At 39.5% G+C, this 20797-nt stretch overlaps 1 protein-coding gene across 1 annotated transcript; it reads right to left on the reverse strand.

The window, feature by feature from the left end:
• Positions 1-442: 442 nt before the first annotated feature.
• Positions 443-13217, reverse strand: ARRDC4 (arrestin domain containing 4). The gene is made up of 8 exons (XM_058542369.1): positions 12878-13217; positions 8626-8692; positions 8241-8388; positions 6236-6338; positions 4993-5249; positions 4316-4478; positions 3572-3729; positions 443-3193 (listed from the first exon to the last, which is right to left on the reverse strand). Exons 1-8 carry the CDS (start codon positions 13164-13166, stop codon positions 3137-3139), a joined length of 1242 nt encoding a protein of 413 aa, XP_058398352.1. The 5' UTR covers positions 13167-13217; the 3' UTR covers positions 443-3136.
• Positions 13218-20797: the final 7580 nt, after the last annotated feature.

The raw sequence follows: 20797 nt of genomic DNA on the forward strand, positions 1-20797 counted from the left end.
TTAGGTCAGTGTCTCCCAGTATGGGAACACTGACTGCCCATCAAACCACTAAATCAATCCTGGAGAGATTCTGGCCAAACACGAAAAGTTAAGAAGCTTGAAAAAGTGGCTATTATCATTTGGGAATAAACGAAGATAATGCTCTCTAAATGACCAATACGGCTCAAGCTTATTTACTCATCTCAACTACTTTTCTTCATGGAATGCTAAAAACTAATTACCTTGGGGAAACTGTGCCCACCATAAAAACAGGCTCGGAAACCCCTGTGCGGTGCCTGGCTGTGCCTGGCTGGGTGATAACACACATACACAAACGGATCACAACAGCAGTAACATCTTGTTTTGTACTGATTTCCCTTAAGTCTGTAACAATTTAAGTCATAGTCTTCCCAAAAAAACCCCCATAAAAAACAAAACAAAAACAAAATCAGCAACTCACAGCATCAGTGTAATCATTTTATTAACAAAAGGAACCCATAGGGTTCAAACAAGAGTACAAAATACAATATTTTTTTTCCCTGTGGGTTAAATTGTTACATTCTTAATAACAAAAATAAAAAAGTTTTCATAGTTAACTTATCAAAAACATAACCCCTGCCTATTGAATTTCTTATTGTGCAAAACAAAAACATAAGTAAAGTTCTGCCCATGGAAGGATTTCATGTGCCAAAAGCTGCACATTTTCAATTTCAAACTTTTTGCATCAAAAAGAAAATTCTAAGGCCACGGTTTCTTTGCAAACTAAACAAGAGGGGAATATACAAGCAAATACAGCAGCTAAATTTTTATCTTCATTTTCAAGTATTCTCTGTTCCAATGTAGAATTTTCTACATTCATAAAATCATTTCTTGATTATAAAAAGGTATGCAGTTTCATATCTGACTGTTTAAGGTCAGATACACCAATATCAATTCAAGGCAAATCATACTTTTTAGCTATTCTCTTATATGCTACAAAAGCAGCTTTCCTTCACTTCTGTGGGTGCACTTCATGATTTCTCTAATACAGGTGGTAAAACAATCCCAGGGAAGGATTCCATTAAGTAGTTGCCTTTCCACACGGAGCCAAATAATGAAAGCTTCTCTCCCTCCATATCATTTGTTTCAGTATCACGGAGATGGACTACGTCTTGACACGGCATGTAAACTATGACTTAGAAGTCAAGAAAGAGTTGAAGATGATCTTTTTTAAAGTAAAAATAAAACTGTGTAGACAGCACTTAAATACACACACCTATCTAAAAACACATAAAAAACAAAGCAAAATAAAAAACCAAAGCAGGGAGTAACGTTTTGTGACAATTTCAGTACCACAATTATTGGTCTAAGTTTTGCACTGCGATTTTAAACAGTGGCTTACAACAAAAGAAATGCTTACGATGCTTACATGATTACAGAGAAGAAAGGTACGTCCAGAAGGGGGAAAAGCATACATTTACCTAATGTTTGTAGAAAAATCCCTGATCAAATGGCCAACTAATTTTTAAATACAAAATTTAACCTTAGAAGAACTTTTCTATTTCTAACTGAATATACTGATTGAAAGAAAAATTAATCGTTCTGTTGAATGAAGTACAGTATTGGAAGCACCAGGGTTTCTAGATCAAACCCTTAGAACATGGAGAAAACCAAAGTACTCAGCTGGTCCAAAATCTCTATTGTGGGACTCCCTACCTCCCTTCCACTTAGTGTCCAGAAATGCTCTCAGCTCAGGAAACCAACAGATTAAAGGAAAAGCAAGTGAACCTGTGACCATGAATAGAGGGGAGAGGGGGACAGTAAAAACACTGCTCAGACTTTTAGCAGCAACACAATCCTGTTGGTCTGAATATCCTGAGGTTAAAAGATAATAAAATATTTCACCAAAACAATAAACAAAATCACAGTTTAAATAGAATTACTAAAGAATTGGAATAACAATGTATAATGCGGTGAAAGCCATCAGTAAACTTAAGTCTCTTGATAATAGGAATTAAGTTTATGTCTTTTTTTAAAATGGTATTTCTAGCCGCTTCTGATTTTGCATCTATTTTGAAATACCCTTTCACATACAATACATTAACTTCCATCTAATGCTAACCTTACAGACTGTTCCCTTAGTTCAGTTTCATCTAGTGACAGGTGAGATAAGACTGTACTACAAATTAGCAGAAATTCCCAAGAAGACTTATCAGGCTTAGAGTTGTAAAACATATCAGATAACCCCACTAGAGGTAGGCTAAGAAAAAGCTTTTTTTTGTTGTTTTTTTCTGTGTAGTTATCAAGGCATCCTGAGGATGCAACCTTTTTCTTATCCCCTTCTTTTTCTAATATGCTCCTAGGTAAATAAAACATGAGGAAAATCAAACATTTATCCTGGTACAGTACTTAAAGGGAGTAAAAATTACAGCTTTCAACATGTGTTTTCATATTGAAATTCATCTTTCCGCTTTGAACTGACAAGTCTTTCAAGGGACTCTTTCTTGGTTTCATAATGCTGTATAGCCAATTTATAAACTACATTTTATACTACTACTGGAAGAGTGAAAACTGTATTACTTCATTAGGACCTTATAAGACCATGATCTCGGGAAAGGATTCTTTCAAGGACTTCAGTCCTATGGAATATGGTGAGAAATCATGCAGACCCTGACACCTGAGGGTCTCACTTCGTATTCGGAGTAGGCCACTTTCCTATTCATGCACACACTTGTGCTGCTACATTCTCGAAAATCAAGTCTCTTCCCGAGTCTGTACTGCCTTAAGCTTAAGATACTTTCGTTCCACTCTGAAAAATCTTTTTAAAGGTATACTCCCATAGTGTTTCCACTATTTACACAGATCCCTCTCTCTTGCGTCAGCGCAGGCACCCCATACTACTTCACTTACTCTATCACCATCAGGACTTCCATTACATTCTGTGACTTTTCACATCTTCATCCCATTATTTAAAGGGGACATATGGCCATATCATAAACATGTGCAACAATCCTTTTGGCCCACTGGAAAGTTCCCATGTTCTTTAATTTCTATCACCTTTGGTCTTGAGGTTCATTTATGTTCTTAAGTTAATCATCCCGCTTCCTTCCCCCAAAAGGCAGGGGGAAAGAACCAACATTCCAATTTGAAGATGAACACAGTGATTTCCGAAATATGTTTAGAGAATGAAGGAAACAGGCTGGGTCTCTTCTACATCACTAGGATGTGGATCAACCTGCAAAAAAGAACAGACTGAGATTACTACTATAGCATTCTTTAAAATGATTCGAGTATCTGTTCCTTATTATATGATGGCTGTAAGCCAAGTTGCTTAGAACCCGGGATTATTAAGAAGTCCCAGTAGGCTGCTTAAGTTCTCCGTGTTCCACGGCCACATAAAACACCTTCAAGGCAATCCACGGTACTCCACATGCATGCTACAAATCACAAGGAAAATACTGCCAAGTGTGGTAATGAACGATAATCTACCATCACGGTAAAATAAAAAATTTTTACATGTATCTCCTACTACTTAAGAATCAGCAACAGACACTTAGACAAGCTTATTTACAAACAGCACAAGAGAACTCTAATTTTCTTTTGCTTTGTTTACCTCTGAATAAAGAGGTGGAGGCTGAAACCGGAACTCCTGCATGCAGGAGGCAAACATGGGACAGCATGCTTCTTCCCCACAGTTAGGAGGCTGAGGGTAAGGAGGGACGTGTCTAGAGAATTCTTCCTCTGACACCACGTCTGCGTAATTTGGTGGTGCTGAAACAAAAATGGAGTTGAGAAGGAAATCCGTGTAAAAACTAGTTACATTAATCTCTTCTGAACTCTTACAAAAACAATAAATTTAGCTAAATTTGAAGATAAAACAATGCTACTTTTCCCTCTAATCAGCAAGTTTTTGTGCTCATTACAATAGAAAAATATTTACTAGATTCTGCTTTTATTAAACTACAACTAACATTGATAACATTTTACTCTTGAGATGTGTGTTATAGTCTAGGTAAAAAAAATATCATTGACACATGCTACAGAAAATACCTAACACTCTATTCATTTTTTTTTTTTTTTCCCGTGAGGAAGATTTCATTGTTTTACTATTATAACTCAGAATCAGGAGATGTAGATTTTATTCCTGGATCTGCCACTGGCAGCTTTGTGTCCTGGATAAGCTAAACTCTCTCAGTCCCTTTCAAGAATAATGTTTTATGATTTTAAAAAATAAGAAGAGTAAGAATAGTTGTAGTGGCAGTAGTAGTTATCATTTAGCACTTATTATCTTACACGTCCAATTCTTAGGTATTGTACGTGTAAAACTTCATTCTGAAAGAACCTCAAAACATTTTACCTTCAGGCTGTTCTGGCAGAGTCAGTGTCAACCAGCTCATATCCATACTGAACTGGCTGGCAACGCTGGAGTTTCTGCTGCCAAAACCGTTATATGGAATTGTACCAATCACTAAGGGCAACTCGAGCATCAATTTTTTAGCACCAGGAATGTGAATATACACCTAACATGCAAGAAAAAGAGAGAGAGAGGCAAAGATATAAGTTAAACCTCATTGTAGACATCCCGATTTACTTTTTCATAGAAACAAATGCCTTTGTTGCCTGCCACCACCTCCAACATAATTTTAAACTGGCCTGACCAAAAGAACGAAAAACAAACCAAATGAAGATCACACAAAATATAGTGAATGCTCTGTGATGGGGAATTGTGGCCTTAACATACTTCATTGTAAGTGAGCAAGGCTTACCTAATATCTATAGAAAATTAAGTATGTCTTCAATATAGCAAGCACCCCTTAAGGAACCTTAATTCTTTCATGTTATTTAATTAAATTCTTTAGGAGGACAGTTTTTGATTAAAAACAAAGGCCAATCTTCATATATTCCACAATCTGTTCTACTGCTGATATAAAATGACATTTTTCTAGGTAGAAAATGTACATATTCACAGTCACATGGCACCAGTTATTGCTCCATTCTACATATTTTTAACTTTTTAAAAAGAACTCTGCTTACAGCTAAGGAATAGTCCACTCTGATAATGCAGCAATCCAGGATGGAGGGAGTAACAGGTGGAATTTTTAGAGTCTTCCCATTCCATATGTCGGTGCTCCCAGAAGCAATGTGGTTGCCTCGCACATTGGCAACCATGTGCCGGATGGTCTTTATTTTCCCACTAGCCAAATACGTCTGGGTTTGGAAAATGGCAGCTTTAGGAACAATTAAACGAGAGGAACAATTCTCTATTTCTGCATAGATTGGAATAGCTTCTCCTAAAAAGAAAACAAAACACCTTCAGAGACTTATCAGCAAGTTCTCAACACACTGAAATAGAGCCGTTACAACTAAAGCTGAAATGTTGCAACATAACTTTAACAAATTGAGAACCCTGATAGAAAACTTATATTGTGAATCTGAGAGAAATAAAAATTCACTGCAGGTTGTGGTAGATATTGTTTTCTAAGTATTGCATTATTCACTTTTCTAATACAGCAATATTAAGTTACCGCTTCTAAAGATATGTAAATGACCAGTATCTACAAAAATTAAGACATACAACAAAGGATTGAGTAATATGTTAAGTACAAAAGATCACTAACAAACTCATTAGTGCCTATAAATTAAAATCTGCTCAACAGGAGAACAAAGCCTTTACTTTTAAGGAACTGATGTTAAGGCACAAATAAAACAATGAATGGAGTAGTTAAGTTTTATATCTGCATTATACATCCACCATCATACCATTCCATACCACATTCACTTCCAACAAGCCAGAAGCCTGGGGTGGGGCTCAATCCTCTGTACAGAATTGGGCCCTTCACAAACGGTCGTTCAGATATCAATCTGACTGTGGAGACTCTTAATGTTCTATATTCTAGCCCACGTATTTGTATTCCTAGCATGGAATCAGAATGCCTAACAGTAACTACAAGAGCTCTCTTCTGAGCAACACTGGTCTGGACATTCTTTTGCAACATTAAAATAAAATTCTGGCATTTTCCCACTCTTCTAGTTTTAGTCTTTATTACTAAAGTAACAGGAGTGAAGTCAGAAATACCAGGAGTTTTATTAGAATCTACTCATCCATTTAAAAACATTTAAATATCAATTATTTACATTAAAGAGAAAAAATTTTATTATTCATGTTTTAAAATAGTATATACTTCTTAAATTACAAAACACACTATTTAAAATCACTTAAAATTAGCTAATAGAAATGAGTGAATCTTCCATTTGGACTTGCAAACATTTTGCTTACCATTACAGTATCCCTTCCTTTCAATTTTGGCACTCAGTGAGACTGGACCAGAAGTGAAAATCCAACAGCCAACCATTTTCTCTTGAGTTTTCAATACAGGGGTCTTGAAAATTTCAAATAGTAAAACGACTTTAATTAAATCAGTCTAAAAAATTTTCAGAACTTAAAATTATGTCATTTTTCATTAAACAGTTGTAAAGAAATATCTTCCAAAAAACAAATCAACCTTTCTTATCCTCATGTGACATAGACAAAATACTTACCAAAACACAAGCATTAAAAATCATTCCCTTTGTAGGAAAACTAAGGTGAACTTTCAGATTCAAATTAGGTTAACACCATCCTATTTTACCCTATAGTCATTATATTTCTAGGAAACGATATAGCATCCCTTAAAAAAGCAATCAAAAACTGTTAACATGATAAAACTTTTTTTTTTTTTAGGACTTTATGTGTAGATCAAGTACAAGGAGAAATGGTATAAAAGTCAATAATCAGAATGTTCTATTTGTTTTGGCATTTAAAATGTGGAACAAGCAAACAGCCTTTTTTCCTTAACTCAAAATGTATTATTAGGCAGAAATTTCAGGAGTCCTTAACTTACGATGATTTCTAGTTGTGTAATGGCAGCACAACAACACACCCAGTGTAACGGATCTGAAAGGTTATTGAACACACCACTCCATTTTCTGTTCTACAGTATCAAGACAAATGATCAAGATTTAAAATGCTCAGTTTATGAGATGTACAAACCAAAAGCTTATTGTAAAACTCAAAGTTCTAAATTTTTTTTTTAATTATGGAAAGAATAGTAAAGAATAAATAGTATCTCTTTCTGGTAAAAAATAAAATCTCTTAAATCATTTGCCACCATGTCCATAAATAATTTATAAATAGTTAACTTCCCAGTTCTAAGTAGTTTTTTAAAAATACAAGACACTTAGCATTATCAATTTTCAAAAAAGGTTTTAAGTGGATGATAAGTCGTAATTATAAGCCAGGTCAGCTGGGTGCTGGCTCTTTTATGATTTTGGCCATAACAGACCGTGCAACTAGGGTTTATTTGTTATATTTTCACAGTCTAAAGGGGAACATTAGAGTAAATGCTATTTCATTTTCATGTGAAAAGAGAGTTAAACAACTTTTAGCTCCTGTTTTTTTCCTTATTTTTAGAAACAGTGGCTAGAAGAAGAAACCTCCAATACTAAAAATACATCTTTGTAACATAGTATCATGGTGGAAAGTTTAAATTATCCCCGTATTTTCTATGAAGTAAAAAAATCATTCATATTTAAATGAAGAACCATTAGGTCCTAGTAGCTATCATGAAAGCATAAGGTATAATTTTATATTATTTTGCTAATATGGGTTTAGATAAAAGAATCTAGCTCATTAGCTCCCATCTTGCCTATTCTGTTGTTACTTATAGCCTAATCCTTCTTATCAGTCTACAGTTTTTCTGGTGATTATTAGAAGTTCAATGCTTTAATGTGGCCAAATCTGTCATAAGGAGATGATAAGTGAAAGGCTCTCTGTAGCAGCTGCATGCACTTACTTAATGTTAGAAAATGACATGCAGAATGGAAGGATACATAGCATAATGGCCTGGGCCTCAATAACAGGCTGAGCATGATTAATACTCTTCCATAATTACTGTTCCTCAACCTGCTATTATTGCAGAGTTTAGAATACCAAGCCCCTTGAATGTGGCCGCTCTGGTAAAAGTAACCACTCTCTGTGTGTGCATTATTATTATTAAGGCTTATTAATGCATTTCAAGCCCGTATAACTTTTTGGCAAAAGAAGCCCTGAACAACAGGGACATAATCAATAGTATTAACACACTCAATTTGTAATTTGCCCAACCTAGAGTCACATATTTATAGTGAATGCCTATGGGTTACAAGAGTATATCAGAAAGTGACAGGACAGACTACCACTAAAACTGGCTAAATGTAGATACCACTGATGAAGGGAATGAGGAAGTGAGGAAGAAAGAACTTACTAATAATGCTGGTGTGTTGACATCGATGTGACTTACAACCTGGAGTTCCCGCTTCACACTCTGATCAGGTACCTTGGGTCGTTCCAAAACTGCTCTCACACAGTACTGAATACTTCCATATTTCCCAGTGAATGAGGTTACCAAAGGTCTGAAATAAATCAAAAAGATTAACTGATAAGTTTATTTTTCAGTTATACAAAACCGGGCAAAGCCCTTAAAATGTTGGTTTTGGTTAAAAGAAAAGGAGTGTGAGCAGGGTAAGTATATTGAGAGGCTGATCAGGATAAGCATGCACACTCGAGTGTCAGAAAGACTTGGTACCCATACACAGGGATGCACAGGTTGCAGGGAAAGAAAATCACAAAAGTTACATAGTTTCACTTACTCAGATGGAAGTTGAAAGCTAAAGGGAAATTCATGTTTTCCAGGCTGTAATAACAGGATGCTTTCACCTAAAACAAAAAACATTTTTATTTTAACTAGGGTTAATACTAATCAAGAATTTTCACAACCTAAATCAGATTTTTTTAAAAGGAGGTTTTCCTGGCTATAACATCCAGTATACTCCAAAGAATTCATTAAACCAAGATTTAGAGAATTAAAATTTGAATTCATCTGTAAGAAGTTTAATCAATTTCAAAACATATATATATAGTGCTTCTATCTTCAAATAGACCAATTACATAAGTAATTACCCTTATGTGTCCGAGTCCAGAGTTCCCATATACATATATATGTATACACACACGTATATATACATACGTGTATCAGCATACTATTATAGTAACATGAGATACCAATATTAAATTGGACCTACAACTAATTTAGAAAAAAATAGATCTATTTATTTTGGGTATACCACAAAAATGAGACTATGTATTCTTTGGTCAGAGATGGAAAAGGAGGTGAAAGATTTACTTGGAATATCATGAATACTGAGTATAATACTAAACAGCCAAACCAACAGGGCAAGTTATGAAACAAGAGTCATGTATTTACACTCACGCTCTACTGATTAAGAGGGTATCTTGTTGGTTAACTTGGGTTCTAGAGCAGACTTTACCAAGCATGGCCATGACTCCCTTCTGCTGCTCTGGGTCAACCAGCTCCATTTTATTTCACGCAGAGGCTGATTCCTGATTGTGAGAAGGCCAAGATGCAAGGTGTGGACAAACCACACAAGGCCAGAGGCACTGCCGGAGCTGATGAACACACGGAGCAAATCTGTATCATTCAGACCCAAAGCCAATGCCAGGGCTGTCAGTGTCGGTCGGGTGGCTCTCCAGAGATACTTATAAACTTTCTCTTCATTTTATGCTCACAGATTCAAGTTTAGAACAAATTCTCTCACCAAGGGTGGGATGATCAAGATGAAGAAAGGGCAGCACAGACTGAGAACTTTCTCTGAGATTTTCCTGGTCACTTGAATATGAAAATGAAGATTTCTACTCTATCCATTCACTTAAAAATTTTTTAAAAGGCAGAAATCACTTAAATCCTAGAGTTCTAAGACCATAATTCAGGTAACATTTCAACCTTGCACTTGTAGAAAACAGGAATGCATTACTGGCCCATTAAGTCTTCTGAATCTATCCCAATTTTCAATGTGTAACATATTGTTAAAACAAAGTATTTGCCACTTAGAAGGTCATTCAAATAAAAGTAGTCCATAGCTGGGTGACTTCGGAGGCAAAATAAACAAGTCACAGGGACGTGAGGCCATGTTACATGACTGTGACAGAGCGAATCCCTGGGGCTCAGGTGTGCCCAGAAGCTGCCCTGTGAGCCTCAGCAGTGTCCGAGCAGTGCTGCAGCACTGGCAGCCAGGGAAGCCTCTCCACTACATGGCTGCCAGGTGAAGGGCTCAAGGCAATCCCACCGCTCGTGAGAGCTAGCGAAAATTCTAATTTGTAATCATCACATTACTGAATTTGACAATTAAAGTACTTTAAAAATGTGGATTTCATTTGAGTTCAAAATTTATAGTGCTTAGATGTCAGGCACTGTGGATATAAAGAATAACTTCAATCCTCAGAGAGGTGGGAGGAAAGGAGGCTAGACACTTGCACAAGTCCTGACCACAGAGGGCTGGAGCCCGTGGGGCGGGGCGGGGGGGGGGGCTGCACTTAAGGACACGCCCACAGTGGATGTGAGGGTTGGCATGGAGATGACTGGAAAGGGGTTTACATGAAGGGAACAGCCTAAGGCAGGGCATAATAAGCATATGTAGAGAGCAGAGTTGCCCAGGATCTTGAAAGTTAAGAGAGAGATGAAGTTTCCTCTTCACAGAGGATACAAATCAACATAGGAACTATAACATTTAAAATTAGACTTTCAAGCACCTGAAAACATAAACAGGAAAAAAAATTGAGAAAGTTGATAAACATGGGTTATAGTATTTGGAATCAAATCTTTGTTTTCATTTATTCACTTTTAATTAAAAAGGTTCACAACCTGAATTGTGTGTCCATTTCTGCTTCTGTTCTCACGGCTCATTACTTCTGCCTTATGCACTGAGGACTAGCATGGCACAGGGAGATGTTTCATTCCCTAACCAACTTATAGCCAAATCTCCTATCTCAGCGCACTCATGAGTCAGACCACTGCAGAGCTAGAGATGGAGGCTCCAGAATGAAGAGGGACTTGCACAGGGTCATACTGCTGGTGGGTGACCAAGAACTGACACAAATTCTCCGGTCTGTTTTCTCTCTCTACCACAATTCCTCAATTAAAACAGGAAGAAAACCAATCACAGCGATAACAAGTGGTTGGGTTACATTAACAATGCCAAAGAACTATCTGGGGAGATATTTTGAAAATCCCACAGCCACATTTCCTGAAAAACTAAAAATTCTAAAAATCTCTTCAGGTGACTGAAACTCAACTAGGTTTTGGAATTAAACGAGAATCTAAGAGTAGGTAAAGTTGCTAGTTGCTTCTAAGCTACAGATATTAGGAATGACCTTTTTTCTCAACAAAATCAACTAAAATGGACCATAATTTTAAAGTAAAACATAATTTTTGCCAATATTTGTTATGACACATTCTAAAAGAAGCTAAAGATTTTCGGATTGTCTAGGTTTAGACATTCCATGCCATCAGAATGAAAAAACAGGATCTGACTTGTAAATCAAAACACTATTTGTTAGCCCAGATTTTACCAAAGCAATTTTTTTTTTGTAATCCTAGGTGTAACTGTTATTAATCTTACACCTATTTACTCAGCAGTTATGGACCCAGAGATACTGAGTCTGAAGTCCTGGACAAAAAGCCAATTTACTTCTCTCTTCCATGGCCCTTTACTCCAGTCCGCCATCTTGAAAATCTGTATTGTGTCACTGGGGGAGGCATGTGGGAGCTGACCCTGGAAACCATACTGATGAAAAGGCACTAAAGCAGGTAACAACCGGCATCTAACACACTGCACTTGTTAATCTAAAAGAGACCTCTGGTTCCAAATATGTTTTTCCTCACTACAACTTTTGGGATCATTCAATTCTCACATACCTTGAGGACTTAACGGTGGACAGTCTACTTCTCCACAGTATGACAAGGCAAAACTGCACCTTCTATTGATTTTGCATAAGTCACAGCAAGAGTTAAACACAGATACAACGCATTTTACTCTCCAAGGAGAGAGCATCTGTACCATTATTCTATTTTATAGATAAAAGCTGATGCTGATGAGGCAAAGTCAAAATAGCTTCCACCAACTCAACGAAGTCTAAGACTCCTTAATATTTTCATGAGTAATGGAATCAATTTTTTCACTTAATACTAATAGAACACCACATGTGGTGGGTCTCCACATGGTCACTTCTAGAAAAGCCTACACTATTAAATGGACTTCACAAGAGTGGATAGGAAGGGTGATCCTTCTTCCAGCAACTCTTAGCATGCCCAGATCCCATTGTCTCTAAAGGCCTATGGGGGGGAGGGGAGGGGAGGAAGAGGATGCAAAGGAAACAAAAAAAAAACAAAGAATAAAGCCAAATAATATAACGTAGAGCCAGAATTCTTAAGTCATCTCATTCTCCAGAAGAGGGAAACACTTCTTTTGAACTCCTAACGCTCAGTAACTACTTCCCTCTTCCCAAGATTCAGGATTTGCTAACTCATCATGAACCAAACACGTGTAGGCCCCGGATGGGAAGAAAGGGAGGCCCATAAAACACTGGGTACCAAAGTATGGAACCTCCTAGACTCTGGCTGCGCCCGCCATTCCTCAGGCCATAAGGGACAGGACCTAGATCCCCAGATCCTTGGTTCCTGACTGATCATCACTGGTTCCCATGGCAACGGCTCACTCCCAGAGCTGTCCTAGCAAGTCCTGGGACGCCTGGCGCTGGTCAGGCCCAAGCGAGCCAGGGGCGGGGCGGCAGGTAGAGGTGCGCACCCACCACGCACCCCACCGCGCACATCTCCCCGATGCTGTGAGGCAGGGGCCCAAGCATTGTTACCTGCCCGTCACCGGCGACCACACTGAGGCTCCCGCCACCCCGTGCGTGGATTTCACCCCCCGGAAGCCCGCCCCTGCCCACCTGGCAGGTGGGCATCCTCCGGCGCGCCCCCTCCCAGCCGCTCCCCGCAGTCTCCCGCGGCCCGGCGGAGGCTCCGGGGCCGTGGCCCGCGCTCACCGGCCGGGGGCTCGCGCAGGCTCAGGCGCACGTTCAGGTACTCCACCTCGGAGAGGGCGGCCGAGGCTGCGGTGCCAGCGCTCGGGCCCCAGGCAGCAGTGGCGCGGCCGTGGGCCTCCAGACGCAGCGCGCTCAGGGCCACCGGCTCGGCGGCCTCCAGCAGCACGTGCCCCGCCACCGTCTCGCCGCTCGAGTAGCAGACCTTGCGCTCGTCCTCGAACACCAGACCCAAGCTCTTCACTCGGCCCTCGGAGCCCACGGCCGCCGCGGACCCCGCCTCGCCGCCCATCCCGCTGGGCGACGCGGCCGCGCCAAGGAGGTCGGCAGCGGCCTGGAGCCGGGGTCGCGAGCAGAGCGGCGCCGCTGTCACGGGCGCCCGCCGCAAGTCAAGGGCCACCGCGGCCGCTGTGCGGTGCTCCGTGGAGCCCAAGCGCGCGGTGGCCCCTGTCGCTTTAACAAACCCAGCTGGGACTGGAAAGGGGCCGGGACAGCCCGCCCCCGGCGCGCGCCCATAGGCCGGCTGTGAGCCCGCGTCGTGCGGATTGGTTGTAAATGGCCACTGAGTCATTTCATTGGCGCCCTCACGCACCGGCTGGCGCAGGTAGGTAGTGCGTGATCAGGGAGTGGTGACCAATCGGGATACGCAGGCGTGCACGTGCACAGGCCGCTTATTGGCTGGGGTAAGGCACAGTCCTGGGGCACTGACCAATGGTGAGGCGGTGCGCCCATGTGGACAGATAGTGGGAAACAATATTTGTTAGGAAGGGGGCGGAAGAGGGAATCTCCGGCTCGCGGCGTGTGAGCCGTTCCTATGGTTACGAACGGGGGCGGGGTTTCTGGCAGCATGGGGAGTGTTTCCAGGAGTCTGTGAGTTTGCACTGGAGCGAAGAAGTTGTCACTGCAACTGGCTTGTGTTTATGATTACGTCTGCAATACTCAGAGGAAATAGATGTCCTGGAAGATGGAACTCAGCAGTATTTCCTTGTGAGATTTGGGGGCCAGTTGCCTCGGAATCTTAATTGGCAACTTGGCATCTATTAACCTCCAGGTTCCTGAGCCCCGCCTCTCCTGGGTTTCGTAATTTTCAGTTTAGGAAAGAGCCGCAGATAGGAAGAATGAAGGCTGTGGTTCTCAATCTGAGAACCTAAGACTTCGTGCTCCGAGGCTTGCAGCCTCTCTAAACTGGGAATGGCTGGAATGGTAATTCTTCCTGCTTTAAATAAGGTCATCAGTCAGGTTGTTTCTAAACAACATCTGCCACCCAAGTTTCTGCCCCACCCGAAAGGATTTCCTGGCTGACTCAGTGTCATAGTCCACGTAAATTTCCAGGTGGGGTAATAACTTGTTCTCGTTCTCCCTTTTGTCTTTAGTCCTCCATTCCTTCTCCATTCCAAATTGCTTTTATCATCTAGCATAGCTGCCAATGTCTGGCCATCATTTTCCAACCCTTTTAAGTTCTTCCCTTATAAAAATTCCAAGACTGTGAGCTATCACGGATTGATTAATCTCATATTGAGATTTTAAAACTTTCCTGATGTAGCTATTTCTTTTCTTTTTTATAAGGATCCCAAACTAAATGTTGCTCTACTGCCTTCTTTGAGTTTATAGATTATTAATGTGCAACTAATAAGACTTTACAAGTTCAAAGTTTCCTTATCACTTCTCAAAGAAAGTGAAAAAGGCTACAAATCCAGCTCTGTGTGAAATTCTGAAATAGCTGTTATTCTCTGGCCACTTTATCCAGAATAGCCCCCAAGGTGCTCTTACGCTGCCACTTTTCTTTATGACACAATCTGATCTTATATATGTATTTGCACACTATCACCTCCACTTGAAACACAAAATTTGTTTTTATCGTATTTGTCCCTCTAGTACCTAACACAGAGATTAGCATACAATAAGCGCTCAATAAATGTTTGTTGACTGCTTGAATGAATGGATCCCAACTCATGCAGTATTATTAATTCTGCAGTAAATGATTAGCACTCTGCCCCTTACTCTACTACACCTTCATCCTCTCTAGGCAGATGTTTTTCTCCATCCCTCTCCCCTCCAAATTTAGTGGCTGGGAAAGGGGGAAGGACAACGCCATAAGAGTGCCCAAAGGGCAGAATTGCATATATGGCATTATGTGCTGAGAACAACCAGACTCTATTCATTGTCAGTTAATAATACTTTGACTACAGGTAGCAGAATGCATGACCACCAGTGGCTTAAACAATATGTATATTTCTTATTTACTTAATAAGAAGTCCAGTAGTAGGCATTCTCAGAGATGGTTCATCAGACTCCATTTATCTTTCTCCTCTGCCATACTCAGCTCTCTTCCTTGTGACATTGGTTACCACAGCTCTAAGTATCTCATCCGCCTGTAACAGAATTCAAAAAATAAAGCACACCCACCAAAAAAATGGGGGGATTTTTTTCTTGTCCTCCTCTCTCTTCTCGGAAAGAAAATATGTTTCCTAGATGCCCCTGACAGACTTCTTACATGTTGTTGGCCATAACTGAGTCATGTTGCACTGGTGGGTTATTAACTGGTAAAAAGAAATGAGATTTTTACAATTCACTCAGCCCGGTGATTTTTCTCTGCGAGCTGAATGAATTCAGAGTTCAGTTAACAAGAAAGAAGGGCAAATGGCTATTTCACTGGCTAACCTGAATCTGGCCAAGTTTGCTGTAGAGTAGAGCTACCTCAGCCAGACCTTAAAAAAGGAGGATATTTAAACAAACAAAAAGTATTCTATAACTAGATAGACGGTAATTTATGTGATGACCCACCTCTTTCACAGATAAAATTTCAGTTTTTATTGTGTATACATTCTAGCGGATATTCAAGTTCAGCTAACATTAATATAGTAGCATACAAGTTTAAAAAAAAAAAATCCAATCTTGGAGCTGGCCAAGTGGCATAATGGTTAAGTTGGCATGCTCTGCTTCAGTGGCCCGGGGTTCGCAGGTTCGGATTCCAGGCATGGACCTATGCACTGCTCATCAAGCCATGCTGTGGCAGCGTCCTATAGAGAGTAGAGGAAGCTGGGCATGGATGTTAGGCCAAGGCCAATCTTCCTCAGCAAAAAAAAGAGGAGGATTGGCAACAGATGTTAGCTCAGGGCTAATCTTCCTCACACACACACAAAAATCCAATCTGACAGTCCCTGTCTTTTAATTGGTGTGTTTAGACCATTTACATGCAATGTAATCACTGATATGGTTGGTTTTGGGTGTATCATTTTATTATTTGCTTGGTTTGTGCCTGTGTGTGTGTGTGTGTCTCTGTTTCCCCTTCCTGCCTTATTTTCAAATATTTGAATCTCTTTTAGTAATCCATTTAAATGTATCCGTTGATTTTTGGACTATATCTTAGTTTTTTTTAAGCAGTTGTTCTAGGGATTAATATCCTTCTTTATGTCATAGTTGGCATGCGTACAATGTCCACATTTTTGCTTCAGATAGTTATATGTATTTTAAAGAATGCAGGAGAAAAATAGTCTATTATAATCATGCAGATATTTACCATTTCTGTTGCTCATTCTTTATTCCTGAAGTTCCAGGTTTCCTCAGGGAACATTTCAGGTTGAAGAATTTCCATTAGTCTGCTTTAGAGAAGGCTTTTGAGCAATGATTTCTCCTAGTTTTCTTTCCTCTGAGACTGTTCTTATTTTGACATCCTTATTGAAAGATATTTGTGCTGGATATAGAATTCTGGGTTGGCAGTTCTTTTCTCTTAGCATGTTACAGATGTTGTTCCATTGCCTTCTGAGAACTTTGGTAACAAATGAGAAACCAAGCAGTTCTTCCATCTGTTGTTCCCACATATATAAAGGGTCATTTTTTTTCTGTCTGCTTTCAGGATTTTTTCCTTTAGCTTTAGTTTTCAGTAATTAGATTATAATGTGCATGGGTTTGGTTTTCTTTGAATTTATTCTGTTTGGGGTTTTCTGAGGTTCTTACAGCTGTAAATTTATGTCTTTCACCAAATATATATTTTCTGCATTCTGTCTTCAAATTTTTTTTTTCTGCATCAATCTCTTTCTCCTCTCATTTTGGGGCTTCAATAATATAAGTATTAGATCTTGTTGATATTGTCCCACAGGTCCTTGAGACTCTGAATTTTTTCAATCTTTTTTCTCCTTGTTGTAGAGATTAGATGAATTGCATTGATCTGTTTTCAAGTTCACTGACTCTTTCCTCTGTCACTTTCATTGTGTTATTGAGATCATCCAGTAAATTTTTATTTCATATATTATATTTTCTCAGTTCTAAAATATCCATTTAAAACAATAGTTTCTATTTCTCTGGTAAGAACGTCTATCTTTCCATTCATTTCAAGAGTGTCTACTTTTATCTCTTTTGAGCATGACTATAATAGTTGTTTAATGATCTTTGAAAAAATTTCAATATCTGGGCAGTCTCAAGGTTGACATATGATTTTCTTCTCCTTGGAGAATTGGTCTCATTTTCCTGTATTTTTGTATGTTGGGTAATTTTAGACTATCTCCTATACATTTTGAATACTATGTTATGAGACGCTGGGTCCTATTAAAATTCTCTGGAGAATGTCAACTATTTTATTTTAATGGGCAATGAACCTGAGACAGATTGCAAGTTCTGTCTGGGCCTCTCTGGACAGTGGTTCCAATGTGAGTTCAGTTCTCAAAGACTTTGCTCTCCTGCTTTGGGTATTTTCTCCATGTGAACAGCTCAGAATGAGCCTGGGACTTGTGTCAGTTCATACATGGAATTAGGGAATACATTTCTCTATTTCTTTCTTCTCCATTATTTTCCCCGTTCCCTATGGCTCCCAGTGGCCCCTTTCTCCAATCCTCTGGATAGAAATTTGTGTTTTCTCTAGGAATTGTAGCCACATGTGCTGTTGAGTAGTTTTGTGTGATTGGGATTACTCTCAAGGCAAAGCAGTGAGGGAAAAGAGAAAAAAAAATAATGGAGATTCCCTCACACTCCAGACCACGGGGTCCTCTTTTCTCATTTCATCTAGCCAGAAAGATGAGTTTTCCCTTGGGTTTTAGGTTCCAGTGCCACCACCACCATGACCACCACCTCAGTGCAGCTCCAGGATGGGAGGCAGCATTAGGGCAGTGCCAGGAGAAAAAAGAGAAAAAAAGGAAAAAAACACAAAATATACATGAATCCATATTGATATAATTAAATGATTACATAAATAAAGAAATAGAGGAGAAGAGACAAATCTGCCTTACAGAAGAATTCCCAATAATTGATGTAGGTTCTCTTCCCTCTCTCCTTGAGGGTGTGCTAGACTTAGTGACTTGCTTTCGACCCAGCAAACACTATTTTGGCCAGATTAATATCATCAGTTTTAAGTTATGTTGATAGTGTGTACCCCTGGTAGGATATCATGAGAAGAGCACTTCACCTCTTTGATATTCTTCCCCCAAACCCATAACTCCAGTTTAAACATGAGCAAAACATCAGGCCAACCCAATTTGAAGGACATTCTACAAAACACATGTTAAGTACTCCTCAAAACTCTCAAAGCCATGAAAACAAGGAAAGAGTGAGAAACTCACAGATCAGAGAAGACTAAGGAGACATGATAAATAAATGCATTATGGTATCCTGGATTGGATCCTGGGACAGAAAAAGGACATTAGTGGAAAAACTTGTGAAAGCAAATAAAGTCTGGAGTTTAGTAATATTATTGTACGAATATTGATTTCTTAGTCTTCAAAACTGGACCATGGTAATGTAAGATGTTAACAATGGGGGCAACTGGGTGAGGGGTGCATGGAACTCTATAGTACTATCTTTGCAGATTTTCTGTAAATCTCAAATTATTCCAAAGTAAAAGTTTATTTAAAACAGTGATAATAGCAACAGGGATTTTTTTCCATACTCTCCTGCTTGCAGGAACACTTTTTCTTGGTTCTCTGACTAAAAGATCGAGGTTCTCTGTGACTTTTTACTGCCTGGGCCAGCACTGGTTTCAAGCCTGGAGATAAAAGAGACAAAACCCTCCACAAAACTCACTTTTGTTGTGGTTTATTTTTCAAGTTTCAACTTCCATCCCCAAGCCACTTGCTGTTGTCAGTGCTCAGATAGTTTCTGCTCTTCTCACCTTTCTCCTCCTCCTCCTCCTTTTCTTCTTCTTCTTTTTTTTTTCAGAGTTTTAGTTGTAAACACTGGGAGAGAGGCTATAGTGTGCTGACTCCATGTTGCCCAGCACTGGAATTTATCTTTCAGGAAAATAATCACTGCATAAGTACCAACACTTGCTCATTATCTTTTTGTGTAGTGCACACATTTCATCTTGGTTTTGCCTAGACATTTTTATCTTATAAATTTAATTTGTGCTCACTCAGACCTAGATCTTAATTTGGGGCTGCCCCTATATGCTTGCTGATGTTTGAAATTCATTTATCACCTGAAATCCTGTTTCCCAATTGGGAATAAAATTTTCAAAGCAAAGATTTCTAGGAAGAAGGAGAAGGACCTAACCTTTACTGAACACCCCTGGACGCCAGTCTAGATGCTCAGCATGTGAAATTCCATCCAACCTCACAATCACCCTGAGAAGGGGCATCTTGGGATAGAAGTTCCAGTTTACAGACAAAGGGCCCCAGGTTCAGAAAGATGGAGTGCCGTGCTTCACGTTCCATAGCTAGTAAGAGACAGGGACAAGGTCAGAACCAAGCCCTTCTGTCATTACACTGCCTTCCACATCAAGGTTAAAGGGAAAAGAGAAAGGAAGGAAAGGAAGAAGGATGGAAGAGAAAGGAGGAAGGAAGAACATGAACTTATTTTAATAACTAGAAAGATCAGATGTTAACCACCACCAGTATGGCTTCCCTACCATCATGATACGTGCACTGTTGACACTGAGGTGCTGCTCTGTGTTAGTAATACTCTCCTGGAAATGGTCAGCACTGTGCCGGAGCACCGTGTCTATCCAAGGCCTAAAATGACCCTCCACCTTCTTCCAAAAATGATTTGTGGCAGCTGCAGAGGAAATAACTGAAATGAGTTTTTTTTTAATTGAAGGACAGTTTGAAGGGAGAAAGCATATGAAGGAAGAAGGCAACAGAGGACAGGGAAACAGAAGAAAAGAAAATACAACCAAAAAAAAGAAAGACTGCAGACAAGTTTTGTTTGAGTCCCCATTTTGATGGAGAGACAGGAGTTCACATAAAAGCACAAGGACTCTTTTGCTAAAGATATGTTGTTCTGAACAGCAGCAAGGTCCTGCCTCCTTCTTGCATGGTTTACACAGACACAGTGTAGTTGAATTGTGATGGCAACAGAATGGGCAGAGCAAACAAGTCTTTCCTGCAAATGAACTAATAGTAGATTCCAATTTCATTGTTAAAACTGAACAGGCAAACATGAATCAAGACAGGTAAGATAGGTAATAATTAAGGGTCTTAAATAAATTTAATTAGGTCTATATTGAATGTGGAATCGATGGGAGAAGCTTGTCTGTGACCAAACATCATTTGTTCTACATGATTGCCCTTTACTGCCCTTTCCCCACAAGGATCTGCTCCGATGGAAATGGCCACGTGATAACTGACTCTGTTATTGATTTCACAGAACACCTCCTGGCAAATATTTGGTGGCTCAGGAAGAATTCTAATTGAATTAAATAATAAAATTTTCATGACAATGATGTAAGTTAATAAACACTTTTAAAAATCACTTTATGAACTGAGGTCCGTGGAGTCAAGACCGTGATTTCCAGTGGACTCATGCACAGAATGTGTGAGTGGGGTGAGTCCCATGCACCTGTTTGGTCCCATTCAACCCACTGCTCCCAGTTTAGTATCTACATTTGCAAGCATATGTGCATTTATACAGTTTTATATGTTTGTCTTACACATATGCACACATACACATAAAATCTACTGTAGTTATGGGTTCTGCACCTTCTTTTTCTTCACTTTG

Source organism: Diceros bicornis, chromosome 5 (assembly GCF_020826845.1).
Source record: "Diceros bicornis minor isolate mBicDic1 chromosome 5, mDicBic1.mat.cur, whole genome shotgun sequence".
Lineage (NCBI taxonomy): Eukaryota > Metazoa > Chordata > Mammalia > Perissodactyla > Rhinocerotidae > Diceros > Diceros bicornis.